The sequence below is a fragment of the Centrocercus urophasianus genome, unplaced genomic scaffold (assembly GCF_019232065.1).
Source record: "Centrocercus urophasianus isolate 14NV4802_14NV808 unplaced genomic scaffold, USGS_Curo_1.0 seq_39, whole genome shotgun sequence".
Taxonomy (NCBI): Eukaryota; Metazoa; Chordata; class Aves; order Galliformes; family Phasianidae; genus Centrocercus; species Centrocercus urophasianus.
The window spans coordinates 5,057,580-5,076,687 of NW_024884966.1; the positions used below are offsets into that span (position 1 = coordinate 5,057,580).

At 47.8% G+C, this 19,108-nt stretch overlaps 1 protein-coding gene across 1 annotated transcript in view; it reads left to right on the forward strand.

Moving 5' to 3' along the window:
• Positions 1 to 19,108, forward strand: part of ELP3 (elongator acetyltransferase complex subunit 3) — an 84,786-nt gene that overhangs the window by 63,311 nt on the left and 2,367 nt on the right. Inside the window, exon 14 of the mRNA XM_042832613.1 lies at positions 2,317 to 2,398. Within this exon, the coding sequence (XP_042688547.1) occupies positions 2,317 to 2,398 (82 nt within the window). The remainder of the gene's footprint in view (positions 1 to 2,316; positions 2,399 to 19,108) is intronic.

Genomic DNA, 19,108 nt, shown 5'->3' on the forward strand with positions numbered 1-19,108 from the left:
CCCATCTATGCTGGTGCTCATTTGGCTTTCGAGCGTCCCTGGTTCTGAAGTGTGTTTCCTTTGATATCCTGTACTGTACATCAGACTTCACTGCAAAAGTAAAGCAAAGGGGACGTGTCCACTGTGTGGGTGTATTTCCTTCTAAAATGGGTCTTGTTCAGTAGAGAAATTTCACTTCTGAAGCCTGAAGCAGTTGCAGATGGGAAGGTGAGCAGTTTTGAGGCCTGCCCAGTTTTCTTTCAAGGAACCATTTATTGAACAAAAGAAATCTATAATCCCTATTACCGAAACAGAAGAAATTCAGCTTTGGTTCCGAGATGTTTCCTGGTGCAGGTGGTTTGGAGAGGCTTTTGAGTAAAGCCTCTTAGTGATGCCCGATGGTTTATTTTTGCTTCAGAGCCACTTGTGAGGCCATTTCGTCTGTATCTTAAAAGCATGTGAAGAATGGACTGGAGAGCTGTGTTTCTAATTCCTCACAGCGAGTCGTATGAAAATTGCACATTATGCCTCTGCGGAGTATAACATGCTGTGGCTTGCAGTGAGCAAAAATGGGAATTACATTTTGCCCTGGTAGAGGTTGAACCTTTCAAGTGAGCTTTTAAAAAAGCAATCGGTTTGTCCTCTGTGCCAGAACTGCTCAAGGCTGATGTTTTAAATTAACTTCCTTGTATTTATTAATCATTCCCTGAGTATATGTGCATTAAGATGCAGTTTGGCTAGACGCTGATGACGTTTAGCCGTGAGGCAGAGACTGTTTAAAAACGATAATTAATAAGGGAATAGCGAAGGCATCTACTGTAAAATGGCTAACAGTTCAAAATTTTGGAAGGGAAAACTGGCCATCCAAAGTATTAGAGAATAATTTAAAAAGAAGTTGCCAACTATGAACATTAAAATAGGCTGGAAGTTGGAATGTCACGGTACATGGCGCACTGTTCGTTTGCAATAGTCGGTTGTCGGGACATTAAGCAGAAAGAGTTCTTTGCAGTTGTGGGGACAATTTCTGACTAGAACAGCACTTCAGAAGATTTCAGTGTATTACTTAAAAATGCCTGTAAGTGTTAAGTGCTTTTTGAATTAAATCGCATCCGCTTCAGTTTCAGCGCAGCCCGAGTCTGTACATTTTGTCAGGAAAACAGATGAACAAAGAGCTGAGTGTAATTCCTGCATCCTAATGTTAGAAGTGAATTAATCCAATCAATTATCCCCAGATATATAGGACAACTCAGTTAAGTTAAATAGAGTGGAAAGGCTATTCCCTTGTTTTGAAGCGTTGTTTTGATGGCAGTAGTGCTCATGCTGTGCAAGATTTCCGAACATAAATAGAGGCATGGATCTGATCCAGAATATTAACGTGGTCTTCTGCAATTCCTTTTGCTTTGGCATCTTCCATTCTATGAGCTGAGCCTCGTGGCTGTGCCCTGAGCTCCGGAGACTGGTGTGGTCTGCAGAAGGCACGTGGTGCAGGTTTTGAAGATGGCCCCAGGTGGGTCCTGTAGATGGTAACAGCTCCTGGAGGGCGGTGAAAATAACAGCTATGAGGCAACAGGGCAGTGGTGGTACCAGAAAGCCAATGGTTGTATCAGAAATGCCCATGGTTGTATCAAAAGGCCAGTGGTAGTATCAGAAATGTTAGTGGTTGTATCAGAAAGTCAGTGGTTGTATTGGAAAGACCAATGGTTATGTTGGAAGGGTCAATGATTATATCAGAAAAACCAACGGTTATATTGGAAAGGCCAGTGATTATCATGAAAGGCCACTGGTTATATCAGAAAAGCCAACAGCAGCTCTCTGGCTCTGCCACAAGGTGCCATGGTGTGGCCACATCCATTGCAACTGATGTCAGACTTGCAGTTCATGAGCGTATGCAACTGCATTCAATGTCCGTGCTCTGGATTTGTTTAATTCCCAAATAGAAACCCAGGTATAGCAAGACAACTGTCAGGATGGGTGATGGCACAACTGTTGTTTGGTAATTTGAACAGGACAGACCTGCTCAGTGCTAACTTGGCTGTCACAGGGTTTAACTTCGTTCTGCCTCTGCCCCTGAGAAGCTGTCAGGCACTGGAACTGCCTGTGAATAATTTCGCAATTAATAAAGAAACACGAACCCCAACCCAGTGGTGAGAAAGCTGCACTGTGAACTTCAGCATTAGCATGTCTCTGTACAGTGCTCTTCCTCCACTAAGATTTTGGTCATTCCTGGGCTTGTACGTAAGAAGTCTCCTGGAATTGTTCTGATGCTTGCAGTCTGACCTTGCTCGTGCTTTCTGTTTTTACAGAACTTATATTCTTGTTTTTTTTCTTCTACTACAGGGATTTGGCATGCTACTCATGGAGGAGGCAGAAAGAATAGCCAAGGAGGAGCACGGGTCATGGAAAATTGCTGTCATTTCAGGTATCTTTGCTCTATCCCCCCCTTTTTTTTCCCTCTTAATCTGAAAACAAATCCGCTACAACTAATGCCAACTGCTGTGACCATTGAAATGAGCATCAGCTTAGTAACTGAGCTGAATTCCAGCCTGGCTCCATCCAATACAATGCTGCCGTGGTGAGCAGCATGCCAAAGGATGCTGCAGGGAGCCATCCTGCTTTGGCTGCCAAGAAGCCTTGGCCATGGGTGCCTTCCTGCTCCCAAGGCTGCAATTTCTGAGCTCACTGCTTCGGCCTCGTTGCAGGTTGTTACTGCTGAGGGCTCACTTTCCAGTGCTTGTGAGGATAGAAAATTGCCAGCCTCCATTTTAGAGCCTTTCTGCAAGTGCCATCATTAGGGTGGACAGATGTGCTTTTAGGATACATTAAGCATTATCGTGGAGAAGCAAGCTGTATAAGAAAGCTGCAGCCCTTTCTCCTGTTTCATTTGCAAGGCCTGTAACTGAGGGGGGCAACAGCAGCTCATGGTGTGCGTGTGTGTGAAGTCAAGGTCAGGACTGCCTTTGTGCATTGATTTATTCTGATGTTAGTGGCTACTGTGGATATAGGAAGTTGTTACAGTCATATAGGTAACAGAGGAGGCTGGCCAAGTGGTGCTAAGGAACTTGGCCAAAAGAGCTTCAATACAGACCTTATATAAAAATAATAATCCTCTCTCACCCCACCAAAATAAACCACTGAGAAGCAGAAAACCACCAGTTTGGTCCAAGCTGCTGAGTGCTGAATGAAGAGCCTTTGTGTGTGCTTGCTGCTGGGTCCTGTCACAGGCTGTCTGCAAAATGGAGAAGGCCATCTCAACAAGTGCCTGCAGTGAGGGCCAGCATCTGAGCGAGGGTGAGGTGCAGGTCATGACCTGATGCTTAGCGTGGAGATGTGGCCCTGAGGGACATGGGTAGTGGGTAGTATTGATGATGGGGCAGCAGGTGGACTTGATGATCTCAGAGCTCTCTTGCAGCCTTGATGATTCCATGATTCTGTGAGCGTGCGTGGTGATGATGGGTTGGCAGTTGGACTTGATGGTGTTAGAGCTCTCTTCCAACCTCACTGACTCTGCATTCTCTGGATTCCTTGCTCTTACGACACAAGGCAACGTATCTCTATTTGCTGCTGCAGATGAGTCAGTTTGAATCTTTTGTGGTTGAGAAATGCCCATACCTGGTATTTCCTCAAGAAAACAGAGAAAGTGGCAACGTTTTCTTTTGTACTAACAGCATCCTGACTCGGGATGCGTGGGGGAATGTGTGCTGGTAATCCTGCTGCGAAAAGAACATTTCAACAAGAGCAGAAAATGTACAGCAATTACTAAAGAGAAAAAGAGATCTGTTAAAGATCTGTACTAATTTTACCTGTAGTTTAGCAAACTGATACACAGAATGTTTTCTTTGCGTTGAAATGCAGTGCCAGGAGTCTGCCTTGGTTGCATGTAGTTTGTGTCGTCGCAGGAGGATCTCAGCTGTGATTTTTATCTTCATTTTCCCCCAGACTGTAAAGTACAATATGGTACAGTTTGTCTTTATAACAGAATACTGCAGCATCTGCAAAGAGCAGTTTTCCAGCTGTTTCCTTGGAGATGTTGTCGCTTGAATTTCAACTCTCCTCTAAGTTTTATCTGAAATACAAATGCAGCCAGAAGTTCTTTCTCCATTGGAGGATGAGCTTGCTTTTGCTACTTCTGCTTTCCAAATTCATTTTTAATCTGGGAACCCATTGCAACGTCTCCAACATATTGCAAAATTTTCACTGCCATTTGGAGAGAAACACAGAGGAGAAATCTACTTCAAAAATATCTCTCATTGGGCTCTTTCTCTCATTTTTGTACTGCATATTTTATTAATGCTTTGTTGCAGTGGTTTATTTAATGGTGTCCTTTCTTCAGCAGTGTTTTCCAGTGTGGCATTTCATGGCTACATTAATACTAGTTAATTAAATAGTGTCAGAACACCCAGTGTGTGGAATGTGGGAAATGAGTATATCAGGGGGCTCCAGGAGTCATAGAACTACAGAGTGGTTTGATTTGGAAGGAGCCCTTATAGGCCATCTGTCCCACTCCCTGCACTGAGCAGGGACACCCACAGCTCCATCAGTGCTCACAGCCCCATCCAGCCTGACCTTGGCTGTCTGCAGGGACGGGGCACCACCTCATCTCTGTGCAACCTGTGCCAGTGCCTCACTGCCCTTAGTGTAAACAACTTCTTCCTTGTATCCAATCTAAATCTCCCCTTTTTGAGTTTGAAAACCATTTCACCTTGGAAATGCGCTTAATTCCGACAGATAAAGATAACTTCAAAAGGAAATGTTTTTGTACAACATTAAAAAGAAGTCAAAAACAGGAGAAAAAAAAAAAAGAAAATAAGGAAAGAGGAAAGCCCTATGCCTAATGTGCATTCAGTGAGGTTGCAGCAGAAGAGTTGCCATCCTGCCCAGGCGGCTTGCAGCCCTTCTGACAGCCACCATTCCTGCCCTGTGCACCGTGTCCATCAGATCCTCACTGCTTCCAGACCTCTCTCCTCCACAGCAGCACATCTGAACTGCCAGAGCTCATTTTCTTTTGTCCAGATGCCCTGGGGGGCTCCAGGCTGCTTTCTTCCCACGTGTGACCTGGTCAGTGTTCTTAATGACACATTATGTCACGTCCCCACAAGTGTGGGTGTCCTTTGCTCAGTCAGGTGCCGTGTCTTGCACTTTGCCACATCTTGCTCTGAGGAGGTCTGAGATTCCTCCCCCCCGCAGCACATTTTCATCTTCACTATCAGGCACTGCTATCAAATCACTGATACAAACCTGCAGCTGAGAGACAAGCGAGTAATTTACGATTGCCTCCTGATTAAGATCAGTGGGACCGTGATAATCCCTTTGGGGTGACTGATCCCAGCGTCTTTCTCCTGAGCCAGGCACCCACAATCATGAGGCTGTGAATGGAAATGAAACCAATCCCACCCGTTTTCTGCAGTCCCCACAAGAGATGAGGTGGTTCGTGGTTGTCGGTGACTCATCCCCCAGTCTGTTGGTGCTGCTCGAGCGTACTGTCTCATGCATTTAAGGAAACTGCTACTCCTGCCTTTGCCTTTCGCAGTTACAGATAATAACAGAGGTTAGGAACTTTCTAAAAGTAAATCTGATGCATCATACTGGTGTTGAATTCACCTGAAAGGTAAAACATGAACTTGCGTATAAATCAGAGGGCAAGTTCTAGGGCACGTTTGATGGTACTCTAAAGTATCTTAATTTGCTCGTGTAAATAGCCCTCTGGTCTCCCTGGGTGTAATAAATCACTCAAGTAATCAGCATCCCATACTTGATGTTGGATGTTGATTCGTGGGCTGCCTTGCAGCTTGCTGACTGGCAGGGTGTGCTCTGGGGGCCATAGGATGGAGCTCTGAAGCACTGCAGGAGGATGGATGGGGTTCGGCAGGGCTCCCAGCAGCTCTGCTGCCATTGGGGGGCGGTTACTGTTAGAAATGCCAATCTCACTGGATGTTAATAAGAGAAGAAGTGGCCTGAGATAAGTGGGAACGTGGGAATGGTAATGAATTGGCTCTGTGATGATTGCTTTAGATGGATAGCTTTTGGAAAGAAGGTAATTAGATGAGTTTGGGAGAAGCCAAGGAGAAACCCATGCTGGTGGATTGGTGCTATGAAATAGCTGCCGTGTAGTTCTTAACGAACTTCAGTGTAGAAGGTTTAGTAATATAACAACTTTGAAAATAAACCTGATAGTGTCTTAACTTGGATTTCAGTGTAAGGCACAAACAGGAATATTGTTCACAGAATCACATCATAGAATAGCCTGGGTTGCAAAGGCCCACAGTGCTCATCCAGTTCCAACCCCCTGCTGTGTGCAGGTCACCAACCAGCAGCCCAGGCTGCCCAGAGCCACATCCAGCCTGGCCTTGAATGCCTGCAGGGATGGGGCATCCACAGCCTCCTTGGGCAACCTGTTCCAGTGTACCTTGTTGTTCTTAAGCAAGGGCACGGCTGCAAACCCCAGCATTCTTGGTTTGGTAGGAAGCTTTTCTGTTTTTATATACACATACAGACACATGAAATATCAAAAAACTTTGTTTGTAGCCTGTATTAAAGTCATATGGCCTAACCTGCATAGTATGGAGCAGGGACTTTCACTTTTCTTTCATCATCTGTCCCAGCTGAGCATATTTTGGAAAATGGGAGCCAGTCTTTGTTTATTAAGGCTTTGTGCATACGAATGGTCCACAATCTCTAGGCAGTAGTGCACGGAGATAAGTTTTTTTAAGTTTTGGAAATCTGATCAGTTCAGGGGTATGGAGCGTTCTGCCTGTTCCTAGCGTGCCTTTCTAGAATCACAGGATCATTCAGGTTGGAAAAGATCTCTAAGTTCACCAGGTCCTTCCCCAACCCATCCCACCACTGCTCACATCCCCACACCTCCAGGGATGGTGACCCCACCACTTCCCTGTTCCAGCCCCATCCAGTTGTATGGATGAGGATACCTTCTTTATGTGCTCCCTTTCCTGAACACCCCTTTCTCCATTCTCAACCCAAACGATTCCCTAGAGCCTACAAAACCTCAATAATAACAATCACAGTGATAATAATATCAATAGAACGCAGGTAGCGAGTTTGGGTTAGTCAGGATGCATTTAGAAATCAGACTCATGAAGAAATGGAGGTGACTTCCACATGAGTGACACGTAGTGCACGGCAGTATAAATAGACCTGAATCAGAACTGTAAGCAAGAGCAGTTTTTAAGGGTTTAAAAAGGAACAGTTTTCTTTCATGGGAATCTTCTTCTCTGACCAGCAGTGTTCCTGCACCGCCCACCGGTGCTAATCCTCCTTTTCAAGGCTGCAAGAGGTGAAGGGATTAAAGCTTGTTTTCCATGAAAGCTTTGAGTGTAGATTTCCTCAAGTTGTGGGTTTTATGGTCACAACCCGAATTTGATGTGAGCTCACTGTCCAGCTCTCCAACTGCTGCTTTAGGCGAGCATTACATGTGCCTTAAGGCAGGCTTACCTGCAGCATGCAGTGCTCACTGCTGGAGGCTGATGGGGATGGGGCCGTCCTGCCTGGTGTACCAGCAGAGCAGGGTGAGGACTTCTCCCTTTGTCAAGAGCTGAGTGCTCGTGAGAGTTAGCAGATTTTCTTTCTCAATTACATACAAACAAATGCCATCGGTGCCTGCACTCCTTCGGAGTACATTTGCTTGCGCTCCTAGGAGTAAATTTCAGTGCTTCCCAGCGGACTCCTACCAGAGTATGTTGTTCTCCCTGCTGTTCTTGGAATAAGGAGGTTCAGCTGAACCTGTCTTCTCGTAATGCATCTCTTTGCTCTTAGAGGTGTTTAATCTACAGGCAGAAGGGGAAAAAGACGCAGCAGGGTTTAAGCGGGTTGCCGTCGCTTATTACAGCAGTGCCTAAAAAGCATGCAAGGTTACTTCCAAACAAAGGAAAATCTGAGGTCCCTGGCGTTGGGAACCCAGGAGCCATGGCAGGCAGTGAACCGGGGAATGATGCACAGAGCAAGCTGGGCTCTACAGCAGCTGCCTCACAGAGCGTCTCGTTAAATATCACTTCATTTGAAGAGGGCCGGTGGGAACAGCGCATTTAATTGACTATAGAATCAATGAGTGCTTTTGTAAGGGAAGATGAGCGTTTGCAAGGCAGGAAGGGCACTTTGGGTTCTGGTACCACGGAGGGAAATGATGGTACCGATGTGATGGGGAGTGAGAGAAGTCATTGCTTTGGGTGCTGGTGGTGCAGCGTGGTGTCTGAGCGTTTGACCATGCAAACCAGAATCCAATCTTTGCAATAACGGGGCAGAGCCGGCGCTGCTCTCCCTGCGCCTTCGTGCCCCCCACCACCTAAATCAAAGAGCAAAGTGAAAAAAAAAAGCCAGTGGCTTGTTTATCATGAAGTCGTTGCTCATTTAAGGTAATTTTCTGCATGAGTGGTGCCTTTCTACTCTTCTGATGTGAGTAGTGTATTAGTATGCAGGCTTGGGTAGCTGAATGGTAGACCCTGGAGGCATCACTCCATTATTCAGAGCTCTGGGGAGGTCTGATCTGAAATGTCTGTTTTTCCATTTTCCAGTATTTGTAATTGCATGTGTGTTTTCTTTGCCTTTCGTTGTTGTGGTTTTTTGTTGTTGGTGGTGTTAGTTTTTTATTTTCTTTTTGCTTCTTGTTGTACCTGCTTTGAATTTACATCTTTTTCCCCTCTAAAAATTCCCCCCCTCCCCAAACTATACTAAAACACGTGTAAACACATTGCTTCTCTGATGTCCACAAGTCCTTTAGGCACTGGAAACATCCAGTCTGGGCCAGGGAGCTTGCTGTGCTTGTTGTCACTTCTCCCTTTCTGGCAGCAGTCAGTGCTTGAGCTCTGAGTTTGGTGCTTGAGTTCTGCAGTCAGCATTTCCTCTCCTGTTGGAAGATTGCTGCTCTTCCAATCCCTTCCGCTCCTGTTCCACCATCCGAGTGGCAGGTGGGATCTGGGTAGGTTCAGTGTGGAGGCTCTATCTCCCTTTCTGCACTCTGCAGGTCTCAGCACTTTCCTTTGGGAGTCAGTGAAGAGCAGTTGCATGCAGTGACTCAACCATTGCGGGTTTTTTTTCGGTCAGAAACAACAGCATTCAGGGGATGATTTAGAACAAACAAGCAAGCTGAGCCCTTGTTACCCGTGTTCCTCACAGCCCGCAGGGTAAGCACAGCACAGTTCTTGTACCTGTTGTTCCTCTGTCCCATTTGCAGCACGTGTACTCCAGATTGTGGCTTTGCCACATCAGTGTCACTTCTGACACTGCAGTACTGGGTGTCTGGGAAAGGGAAGAAATAGCAGGTAGGGATACGACATCTTCCTGCCCTCCAGCCGTTTGCTGCCCAAGGACTTCTGGAGTTGCAGAGAGTGCCTTTGTATTTGATAGGCCCCGGGGACTTGCTGCCTTGCCAGTCTGTCTGCCTGCAGCAGCTGATAAACTTCTCTCCCCATCCCTTTCCATTCTCCATCCTTTTCTGTGAGCTTTCTGGTGTTGCTTGGAACGCCTCGTGTTGTATCTTGATCTTGGGAGAGGTCATCCTTCAGAATAAATCAAGGTGGACGAAGGACAGCCCTCTTTGTAGGTTTTCCTAGTGTCTCCTTGAGCATCTCCATTAGCATAATTTTGACTTTGCTGCTTGCATCCCATAAGTAGCCCCACGGATCCTTAGTCCTGTAAGCAGTTGTATGGGACGCGCACACCAGTGACCGAGGTAAGACATGAGTTAGAGGGCGTGCTGGGGATGGGTTGGGGTTGGACGTAGTGATCTCAGAGGCCTTTAACAACTTTAATCATTCTGTGGTTCTACGACAGCTAGCCTGGAGTTTCTGCACCGCAGTGCTTTGGTTTCAGGAGAATTTCATGTTTAAAGAATTGCACCATTTCTTTAACACAGCACCAGCCATGAGCTCATGGAAAGCAGTATGTAACAAATTTTGAAATACCAGAAGTTCCAAGGGGCAAAGATGGAGGGGATCAAGGCCAGGTTGGATGGGGCCCTGGGCAGCATGCTGTAGTGCCTACGGCTGGGGTTGGAACTGGGTGATCTTTGAGGTTTCTTCTGACCCAAGCCATGCTATGAGTCCTCCCCCTCCTAAACAGTAGAAGTGTACAGCTCTTGTCTCAATGTGCTTGAACATATTCATCCTTTACAGGGCCTTTGTTTCCCTTTAAGCACCAACATGATGACTCTGTTGTCACCCTCTCATTTTGGAGGCTGCCTTTTACAGTAATGATGACCAAAGAGATTGAAGCTGGTGCTTTACAAGTACTTGAAACATCTGAACAATAAAATTTCAAGAGTGGTACTCTTCTCTTTACAATACAGCAACTACACATTGTGCTGCAAAACAGGCAGCAGAAATGTTTCCCCACTTCCTTTTAAAAGGATAAGAGACAGCCATGTGTTACAGGCTGCATGGGCAGCCTGGCTTTGTGCCACGCTTCTCCAGGCTCCTCCAGGCTCTGGGCTGTTGAACTTTGCCATCTTGCCAAGCCCTTTATCTTACACTCCTCTTTGTGAGAAGGATGGGGCAGTGCCAAACCCACATCCTGCCCTGGCACTGTAGCACCTTGCTTTGACTCTGGGCGTAACGTTGCTGCATGCTGTGGGCTTTTTGTTTTGTTCTAAAGGATGTGTCCCCTCCAGCCTCAGGGATAACTGCTGATACATGTGTGGTTTTCCAGTGGGATCATCTCAAAACACTATTTGTACCATCTAGCATTGCCTCTCTGTGCCCTTCACATATTCACACCGTCTGCTCTGTGTGACAGCCACTGAACTTCACAGCAGTGGCATGTGCAGAGTGCTGCAGGCACCAGCTGTGTGTCAGCACAAGCAACTGCCCCCACAACTGCCCTGGACACAGCAGGGGCTGGGTGCCATTCAGTTGTGACAGCACTCGGCTTGTTGGTTTTACCTTTGCAATCCAAGTTTCACCTGCCAAGATGAAGCTGTCACTGAGGATCCCTTTCATTCCCAGCAGAGGAACCAAAGGTATCCAGCTTCCTAGTAGGCATCTCCATCCCCATCCACCTATCCTAAAGCAGCTGCTAAAAGGAGACAGACAACATCATGCTCCCATTTCATCCTTATGGGACTGGTGTCTTGCTGGCTGACCCTGGGGGCATGCAGTTTGCAGCAGGTGCCTGGTGTGGTGAACCTGGAAGCCATGATGCCATAGGTGAGGCCAAGGGCAAGGGCCAGGAATGCACAGACAAAGCAGTTATGTGTTGTGAGGACTGTAAATGACTTTTTCCTACACTAAAAGCCAGCTCTATAAATACAGTGCTCCTGCACGGAAGAGCTTTTTCAACTGCAGCAGTTGCTGTGACGTCTGTCAGCGTTATCTGTTTGTGCTGGCATCAGGAAAGCAGGCTGGCTTGGCTTGTACCAACAGGATTGTCTCCTTATCTCTGCGCAGAAGATGCTTGTTTGGGAGGGGTGAGGGATGAGATTGAATTCCCCCACCGCAGGTGCTTGCCCTGTTAAAAGCGAACACGCCGAGCTCCATTAACAACCACCCTTTCCCTCCTCCATTCAGTGCAGGCATTTTGTCACCTGTGCCTACGCCGTCTCCGGTCGCCTTTAAGCAAAACTCATCGATAATTTGCTCCCAGGCTGGGAGAGGCATCTGAAACCACAGCCAAACCCGCAGCGTCACACCCCGGCTTCCGAAGCAGCTCTTTAATGTCTCCCTGCAGGGAGATTGCTCCGTAGCCCCGCTCGGTCCCGGTGACGTAGCAGCCTTATCGCGGCGTGGAAGTCTGGCACCGCCGCCGCTCCCTGCCGTAAGCTAATTACTATGCGGCAAGATGATCAGTTTTCCCCCAGACCAGGTTTCTATTTGTGTGCTGTCAAGTAGAAAATTAACATGGACACAGGCCAGGAATGTTTCACGCCTGAGTGCGCCGGGGCCGGAGGTGGCGAGGGGAAGTCAGGCTGGATTTCTGAATGGCGGCGGTGTGAGATCAGGTGGTGCTGGGTGTCCTTTATGGGAGCAGCAGAGGAGCTGAGGAGATGGGGAAGAACCAGAGCAGAACGCACACAGCCCTCATGAGGTGCCCGGCTCTGTCTGCTTTGTTCAGAACAAAGCTGGTCGGTGTTTTGTAGAACCATATCATCTTTTGAGTCGGAAGGGACCGTTAAAGGCTGTCTGGTCCCACTCCTTGCACAAACAGGGTCACCCACAGCTCCATGCGTGCTCAGAGCCCCATCCATGACCTTGGCTGTCTGCAGGGACATCCACCACCAATCTGGGCAACCTGTGCCAGTGCCTCACCACCCTTAGCGTAAAAATCCTTATGTTTCTGCAGAGCAGGTGAGGGCTGAGTGCTGCACAGTTCTGAAGCAGTGTTCATTCATCAGCTGTCACACGGACACTCCTCGCACTGCAGAGCTGGAAGCATGGCTGGTGTCCTCCCGTGCAGCTCCTGGGGTCTGTGCGAACACCCCCACTGTAAGGAATGGTATCGGGGAATTTGCAAGCAGTGCCCAAGAAACGAAGTTCAGTCATAATGGAGTTTTCCTTTCCCAGTGTTTCTCGCTGGGAAAGCAGTGTGTTTTGGAGGGTCTTGGTGCTTCTTAATGTCAGGTGGTCACCGCCAGGCAGAGCCATCACAGCTGCTCCCTGTGCCTGCTGCTTACGGGAGCCCATCGCAGGGATCCCTGCTGGCTGTGGGGCTGCCTGCTCTTTTCTCCCACTGCTTTTAGTCACCAGAGGTCATTAGTGTCTGATTGAGCTATTCAGCTGCAGCTCTGTGGCACCTTTTAGTCATTCCTCAGACATTTATGTACAACGTCCTCCTCCCGGCTCTGATGAGCAAGAGAAGGAGCTGAGGAGCGAAGGCTGATTTCAACCACTGCCTTCCTGAGCTGGGGTGGCTGAGTTTCACAGCTGTGCAGAGAGCTCCTTAGAGGTTCCATGGGGGAGGTGGGGGCACAGGTGGGCTGCAGTGCTAATAACTGGGCACCTCGCTCTCGAGATTGCCAAGCATTCTTCCTTGGCTCTGAAAGCCTCCCAGGCCTTCGGAGAGAAAATTGATGGTGAATTCCTCCGGTGCTCGGTGAGTCATCCCAAATCCCCAGTCTCTCAGTAATACTTTGCCAGATGGGTTGAATGTTTCAGTCAACCATCTCTGGAAGGAGCCTCAAGACATTACGCAGCCGGTGCATCTAACGTCTCACAGGCCTTGAACTTGACAAATTCAGGGTTGAGCAACAGGAACATTTTGCTGTCTGCATCTCTCTCAAGGCCTGGTGGCAGAGCTTTGCTCAAGTGTAAGAGAAGGATTTGCATGTAAATATTGAATTGCGTGTGGTTTGAAGTCAGGAGATCCACGAGCTCTGGGCTTCATCTGTCACCATAAAGGCAGTGCTGGCGTGGTGGCTGCAGACAGGGGATGCTGCCAGTGCATCTGGGCCTGGCCAGGCCTGTGTAGTCATTAATGAAATGTTGCTTCTGCAATAAAGAGATCAATGAGATGGAAGCTCACCATCTGGAAGCTCCGTGATGGTTCTTAACTGATTTTTAAATGGCGAGTCTGCAGCTCTAACCATAACCAGGGCATCTCCCATGTGCTGAGAGGCAAACCAGAGGTTGGATGCTGCAAAAACCAGTGTTTTAGTTCTACCTCTTAGCATTGGTGACAGTCTTGGGTTTGAGATTTGCCTTAAGAACAAATAAGAGAGATCCATTTGGTAATATCAGAAAGCTTTTGCTGTAGTTTTCCTTGTAGAGACCTCTAAGACCAAGTCCAACTCCAGCCCATTCCACCATGCTCACATCCCTCAGTGCCACATCCCCACGGTTCTGGAATGCCTCCAGGGATGGTGACCCCACCACCTCTCTAAGCAGCTGTGCCACTGCACCACTGCTCTTTTGGAGAAGAAATGTTTCCTGATACCCAATCTGATGTCCCCATGCCATCCTCACAGTCTTCCCACAGAGATGTGGAATGCAGAGCAGAGAAGGATCCTGCCTTAACAGAAGTCCAGCGTGTGCCCCTCGATCTCAGCTTTCAGAAGAAAAGGCTAAGACCTACAGTTTGAGTAGGTGGCTGATAGCAGGGAAGCCTTTAACACTAGTTAAATGGTGGGACCAAAAATACTTCAGAAGAACTGTTCTGTGGTTTAAAAGCAAACATTAAAAAGTTTCTTCGAACCCATCAGAAATAAGGATGTTGATGCAAAGTTTGCTTTGCTAAAACTTAATAAGCAGTTCACTGAGTTATTCTATCGAGATACCAAAATGCCCTTCTAGAGCAGCACTGCTGCATTTGCACCTTGCAAGCACATGGGCATGCAGGGCTGTCAGGCTCCTTGCTGCAGCCCCCGTTGTCCCTCCAGGAGTTAAATACAGGGATTTGGAGGATGCAAAAGATGAGAAGCTTTTCAAATTAGCCAGATTCTAGACCAGGTGAAGGTATTGTAAAGTTAAATTTGGCTTCCATAGAATTAAAGGTGTGGTACGTGAGGAGCGGGCTGAAAAGGGGAGATCAGAGGTCTGCCTGTTTGCTACCTGGAGGTGTTTCTCCCATCAGTTCTGTTTATGGAGCAGGAGGGCTGACCACAAGCTGGAGCTTTGTCAGAAGGGGGCTGATCTCTTTGCATTTGCGTCAGATCAGCAGCGCTCCTTCTGACGTGGGCTCTCCTGGCAGAGGCTGGATGTGGCTGCAGGGAAGCCAGGGGGTGCTCAGGGCTTTGGGTTGTGCCTTCAGGAATAATCCAGTCTCTGATCTGAATGCGTTCTGTAACAGAGAAGCGAGTTGGGGAGCTGAAGGGAGACCCTGGGCTTCAAAATGCTTCTTATCGCAGCCGTGATTTGAGATCTCAGACAAATTACCCGTCTGCCTGGGATCTGGGCTCTTCTTGTGGGACGTGGCAATGACAGTACCTCCCTGCCAGGCAGAGGTGTTGTGAAAACAGCAATTTAACAGTGCTGGGAAGCAATCTGTGCGAGAAGGAAGCGAGACTCATTTGACAGAAGAAATAAAGGCTTTTCTCATCCAGGCCCCCAAAACAGCAGCACATGCACTAAACACAGGTTGGGGACAATTGCTGCTAGCTGGTTTGGTGCTGTTAATCACTTAGCCCTGACCAGAGAAAGGATTACGAAGTGCTTTGCATAATCATGTAAGTACATAAAGATGTATCTAAATCACAAGTCTAACTGTGACGCTAATTAGCTCTTTGTGGCTGCTGAGGCAGGAGGAGGTCACAAAGTGCTCAACTCTCCCATCCTGTGCTGGGTCCCTCCAGAGACTGCTGAAACATATGGGAAGGATGGCTCTGCAGGAGAGTGCTTCAGAGCTCTTCCTATTTTCTCTTTGCATTTCTCTGGGCGTGTTTTCCAGTGGCTGCCAGAGCATTAGGAGTTCTCTGTAGTTCTCAGTAGAATCTGCTGTTCTAAAAGAATTCAGCATGACTGTGCTTCCTCTCTCTGTTAATCTGAAAATGGAGAGTATCACATTTGGGAGATGCCGGGTAATGTTCCAAACCAGAGGTAATTTCCAGAGGTTTTTATCTCCTAGCTAGTTAGGAGCTCTTGAGAAATAAGTTGCCAGCTGTCTAGTCTAAAAAATCGTATCTTTGCTGCGGGGATTGATGTAAGGAATGTTCATTGGCTTCTTAAATTAATAACGTTTCTGATTGCTTTGAAGCACTCAGGTTTCCTCAGCAGTGCTCATGGTGTTGGTTTTTATCCATTTCCTTGGTGCTGATGAGGCACTGTGGTTATCTCACATCCTTTGCTTTTTCCCCATTGTTACCATTGGCTGCAGTTGGTTGGTAGCCATTCACATGAGGCGGCCTCGTGTTTTCCCTGAAGATAAAAAATCCAGCATTGTGAAAACTGTAAATGCCAAAGCAAACTGATCAGAGGTCATGGATGGATGTTCTGTGCATTCTTAACTTGTGTATCATTTTGGAAATGCGATGTGGTTTTCTTGGTTAGCATCCAGTACTCAAGAGAGAAGAAAAAGTTCTCTCATCTCTCCCTTCTGCGAGGTATTTGAAACCATGGGTTTGGCCCTTCCTCATTTAAGTAGGTCGTACCAATGTGAGGAAGTCCCTTTGCTGGGCTCTGGATGGTCACTGGGTGGCTGCCAGGTGCCATTAAATGCTGGCTGTCAAGCTTTGAAGTCAAGACTGAACAGCAGATTTCACAATGAGGCATTTTCTTACAGCCAGCCAAGTTTCTTCTTGGGTTTGGTGGAGGTCGAGGCAAGAAGTATAAAGGAAAACCTAAAACTTCTCTCTTAGAAGCAATCTTGAGTCTCCACCAATAGCCACAGGGAAGAAGGGGGTTGTGTTGGCTTGCACACCGCTCACAACTCTCCAAGTCACCCGACCACGTGTCTTAAGAGTTCCAAAATGTGAGCTTTGTGATCCCTGAATGATGGCCTTTGAATGCCCCTCATGCTCTGCAGCATCAGTCTGATCACAGGAGATGTGCACGGGAGGTTCTCAGAGCCTTGGCTGCCCCAAATTCCAGAGGCTGGCTTGGGATTCGCTGCTAGTCTGGATAAAGTCCATGACGCTTCAGCAAGTGCCATTTCCTGTCCCACTGCCTGCAGGAACCAGGAGTCTTTTGCTCAGCACCCTTGAAGGACAACTCTACCCAGCAGAGACCCTACAACCAATTCAGGTGCCACGATGTCCTTACCCAACTGAGATCCTACAGCAATTTGGATGCCGTTGTGTCCCTACACAGAGATCCTACAGTGATTTGGGTGCCACAATGCCCCTACCCAGCTGAGATCCTACAGCAATTTGGATGCCACGATGTCCCTATCCAGCTGAGATCCTACAGTGATTTGGGTGCCCATGCAGTGAGCCCGGAGCTCAAAGCAAAGCGTGGAGCAAGGCAGTCAGTTCCATAACACTTGGCAGAGCTCTGACTGCCAGCAGAACTGCAGTTGGCACATGGCTGGTTGGAGGCAATTTGGAAGGTTCAGCTGATGTGGGTTCATGCTTCCTGGCATGCAAGGCTCTGGTAACTGCTTCTAAGATATGGATTGAGGGGGAAGGAAGCTGTGAGATGCTACATGCCCCGACTGCACTGCTTCGGGATGGATTTCAGTGGTTGCCAAAAGATGTGGAGGCCTGTGTAGAGATAATTCTCTCGTGTGCCTCGGTAAGTCTCTGCTATGGAAATTTTATGAACTATTAGTTGCTCTTTAATGAGCCTGAAAACAATCTCATTTTCACTTAGTTCTGTGCCCAGCGAGCCATGCTGAAGGAATCTTTGAGGATACTCGGGCTTTGCTGCTGCACTGCAATATTTCTGTGTGGCAGAGCTGAGTCAGAAGGGTGTATTTATGGGCTTTGCATAGCAAGGTCACGGGCAGGGGGCTGCATGTGGGCAGTGAAAGCTGATTTCCTCCATCCTCCTTCAGGGCCAGAAATGTTTAACCCTGATACCGTGGTCACCTTCCACCATCCTCTGTTTGTTTGCTTGTTTAATTTCTTTTTGCAGCTTAAATGTTACGGTAAAAAGATTTGGGGGTTTTATCAGTAGGCTTCATCGTTATTCAGCCACCACCAAAAGGAGAGAGCAAAAGGCTATGAAATGAACGGGCAGGCGGTGCCAGAAGATGTGTCATCAAAGATTGCAGCAAGGGATGCTTCCAAAAAGCCTCAGCTAGCCGTGGGTTCTGCCCAGCAGGTGTGATCCAAGCCCCTGTGCTCCCAGATTGTTCAAACGGAACTCACTGCTAAGTTTGGTGTGGAATGTTTAACATTCAGAGGCCCATTTGAAAGGCAACTGATGATGGCTTTGAAAGTCGAAAAGCTTCTTGTGACAGCTTCTGGCTGTACCCTTCCATTCCCGTGTGTTATTTCTTTTGTGGTACTTGTGGAATGATGTTGCTTTTCGCTGGGGTTTGACTTTGAGCTGTAGGTACACGTGCTGTAAATCAGAGCAGCAAGGCACCCCTGGGGGTGTTCAGGGATGCGGCCCTGCGCTGCTGCCTGATTTAGTGGTTGGCAACCCTGCCTGCAGCAGGAGGGTTGGAACTGGATGATCTTTGAGGTCCCTTCCAACCCAAGTTATTATATGACGATGCTGTGATTGGGAAGAGAACTGGTGCCTTCCTTTCAGTACTGTTAGACATTACGGATGGCTTCTCCAGCCCTTATTCTGGCGTGACTTGTGAACAGACAAAGTGGCTTGTTAGTTTAATAGCTCTCATTCTCTTACCTTGCACGTTGATGCTGTCCTGACAGAAGCCAGCAGCTTCGCCCTGCTCCGTTGTCTATTGTTTGGGCTTTGCGTTCATACAAAATGGTGATAATCTCACAATGGAAATGACTTCTTCGTGATTTATGGGCAGTCATTCGTGCCCCACGGAGCTTTTATTCCGTTCAGCAGTGCCTTCTGACTTCTGCTTCTCTCATGGGTGAAGGCAGCCCGGCTGCTGGCTGTCAGCCTGCTTTTAATTCCACATTTCAACACCCCGTTTCTTTCCCAGTTGTGTCACACTGATTGTAAAACATCCTTCCTTCACCCTGCCTGTGATTTCCTGATACTCTCTGACTACAGAGAAGTGCCTTTGTATTCATAGCATCCCAGTGAATTCTGTAGGCTGGGTCTGTTGCTGTTTGGGTTCTGAGCAGCTGAAGTGAATCCTGAGCTCACCCCCAATTGCTGCGCATCATTTTGCTTCACTGGGCTCTTGCTGCATTTCAGCACAGTTCCTTTTAGAGAAAACTAAGCTACAGGCTGTGTTCCAGAGGCAGATCCAGCCCAGACACCAAGGTCTGAATGCACAGCGCTTTGCCCAGCTTCAGACCAAGCATGCAGTGGGGTGGAGGGAAATTTTGGCCCAGGGAACCAAAATTCAGCACAATGCAGGTGCATGGGCTGAGCACCAAGGGATCCCATCTGCTGCTCCGCTCCTGCCTCACCAGGTTGGTCTCTAAGAAGTCTTTGTGCAGCAGCTCGTACCTCCCACCTGCCTGCCTTCCCCTTTCCAAATGCAGATCCCGATTCTGCAGCACGATGGAGCCTCGTGGATGGGCTCTGCCCTCTGCTCTGTAAGCAGCACATTGCTGCCTTTCTCTCCCTGCTTTTTTCTGCATCCATGTGTTGAATTTCCAGCTCTGCTAGGATTTGATGGTCCAATGGTCATAATCCCAAATGCTTGGCTTCTGTACCTGAAC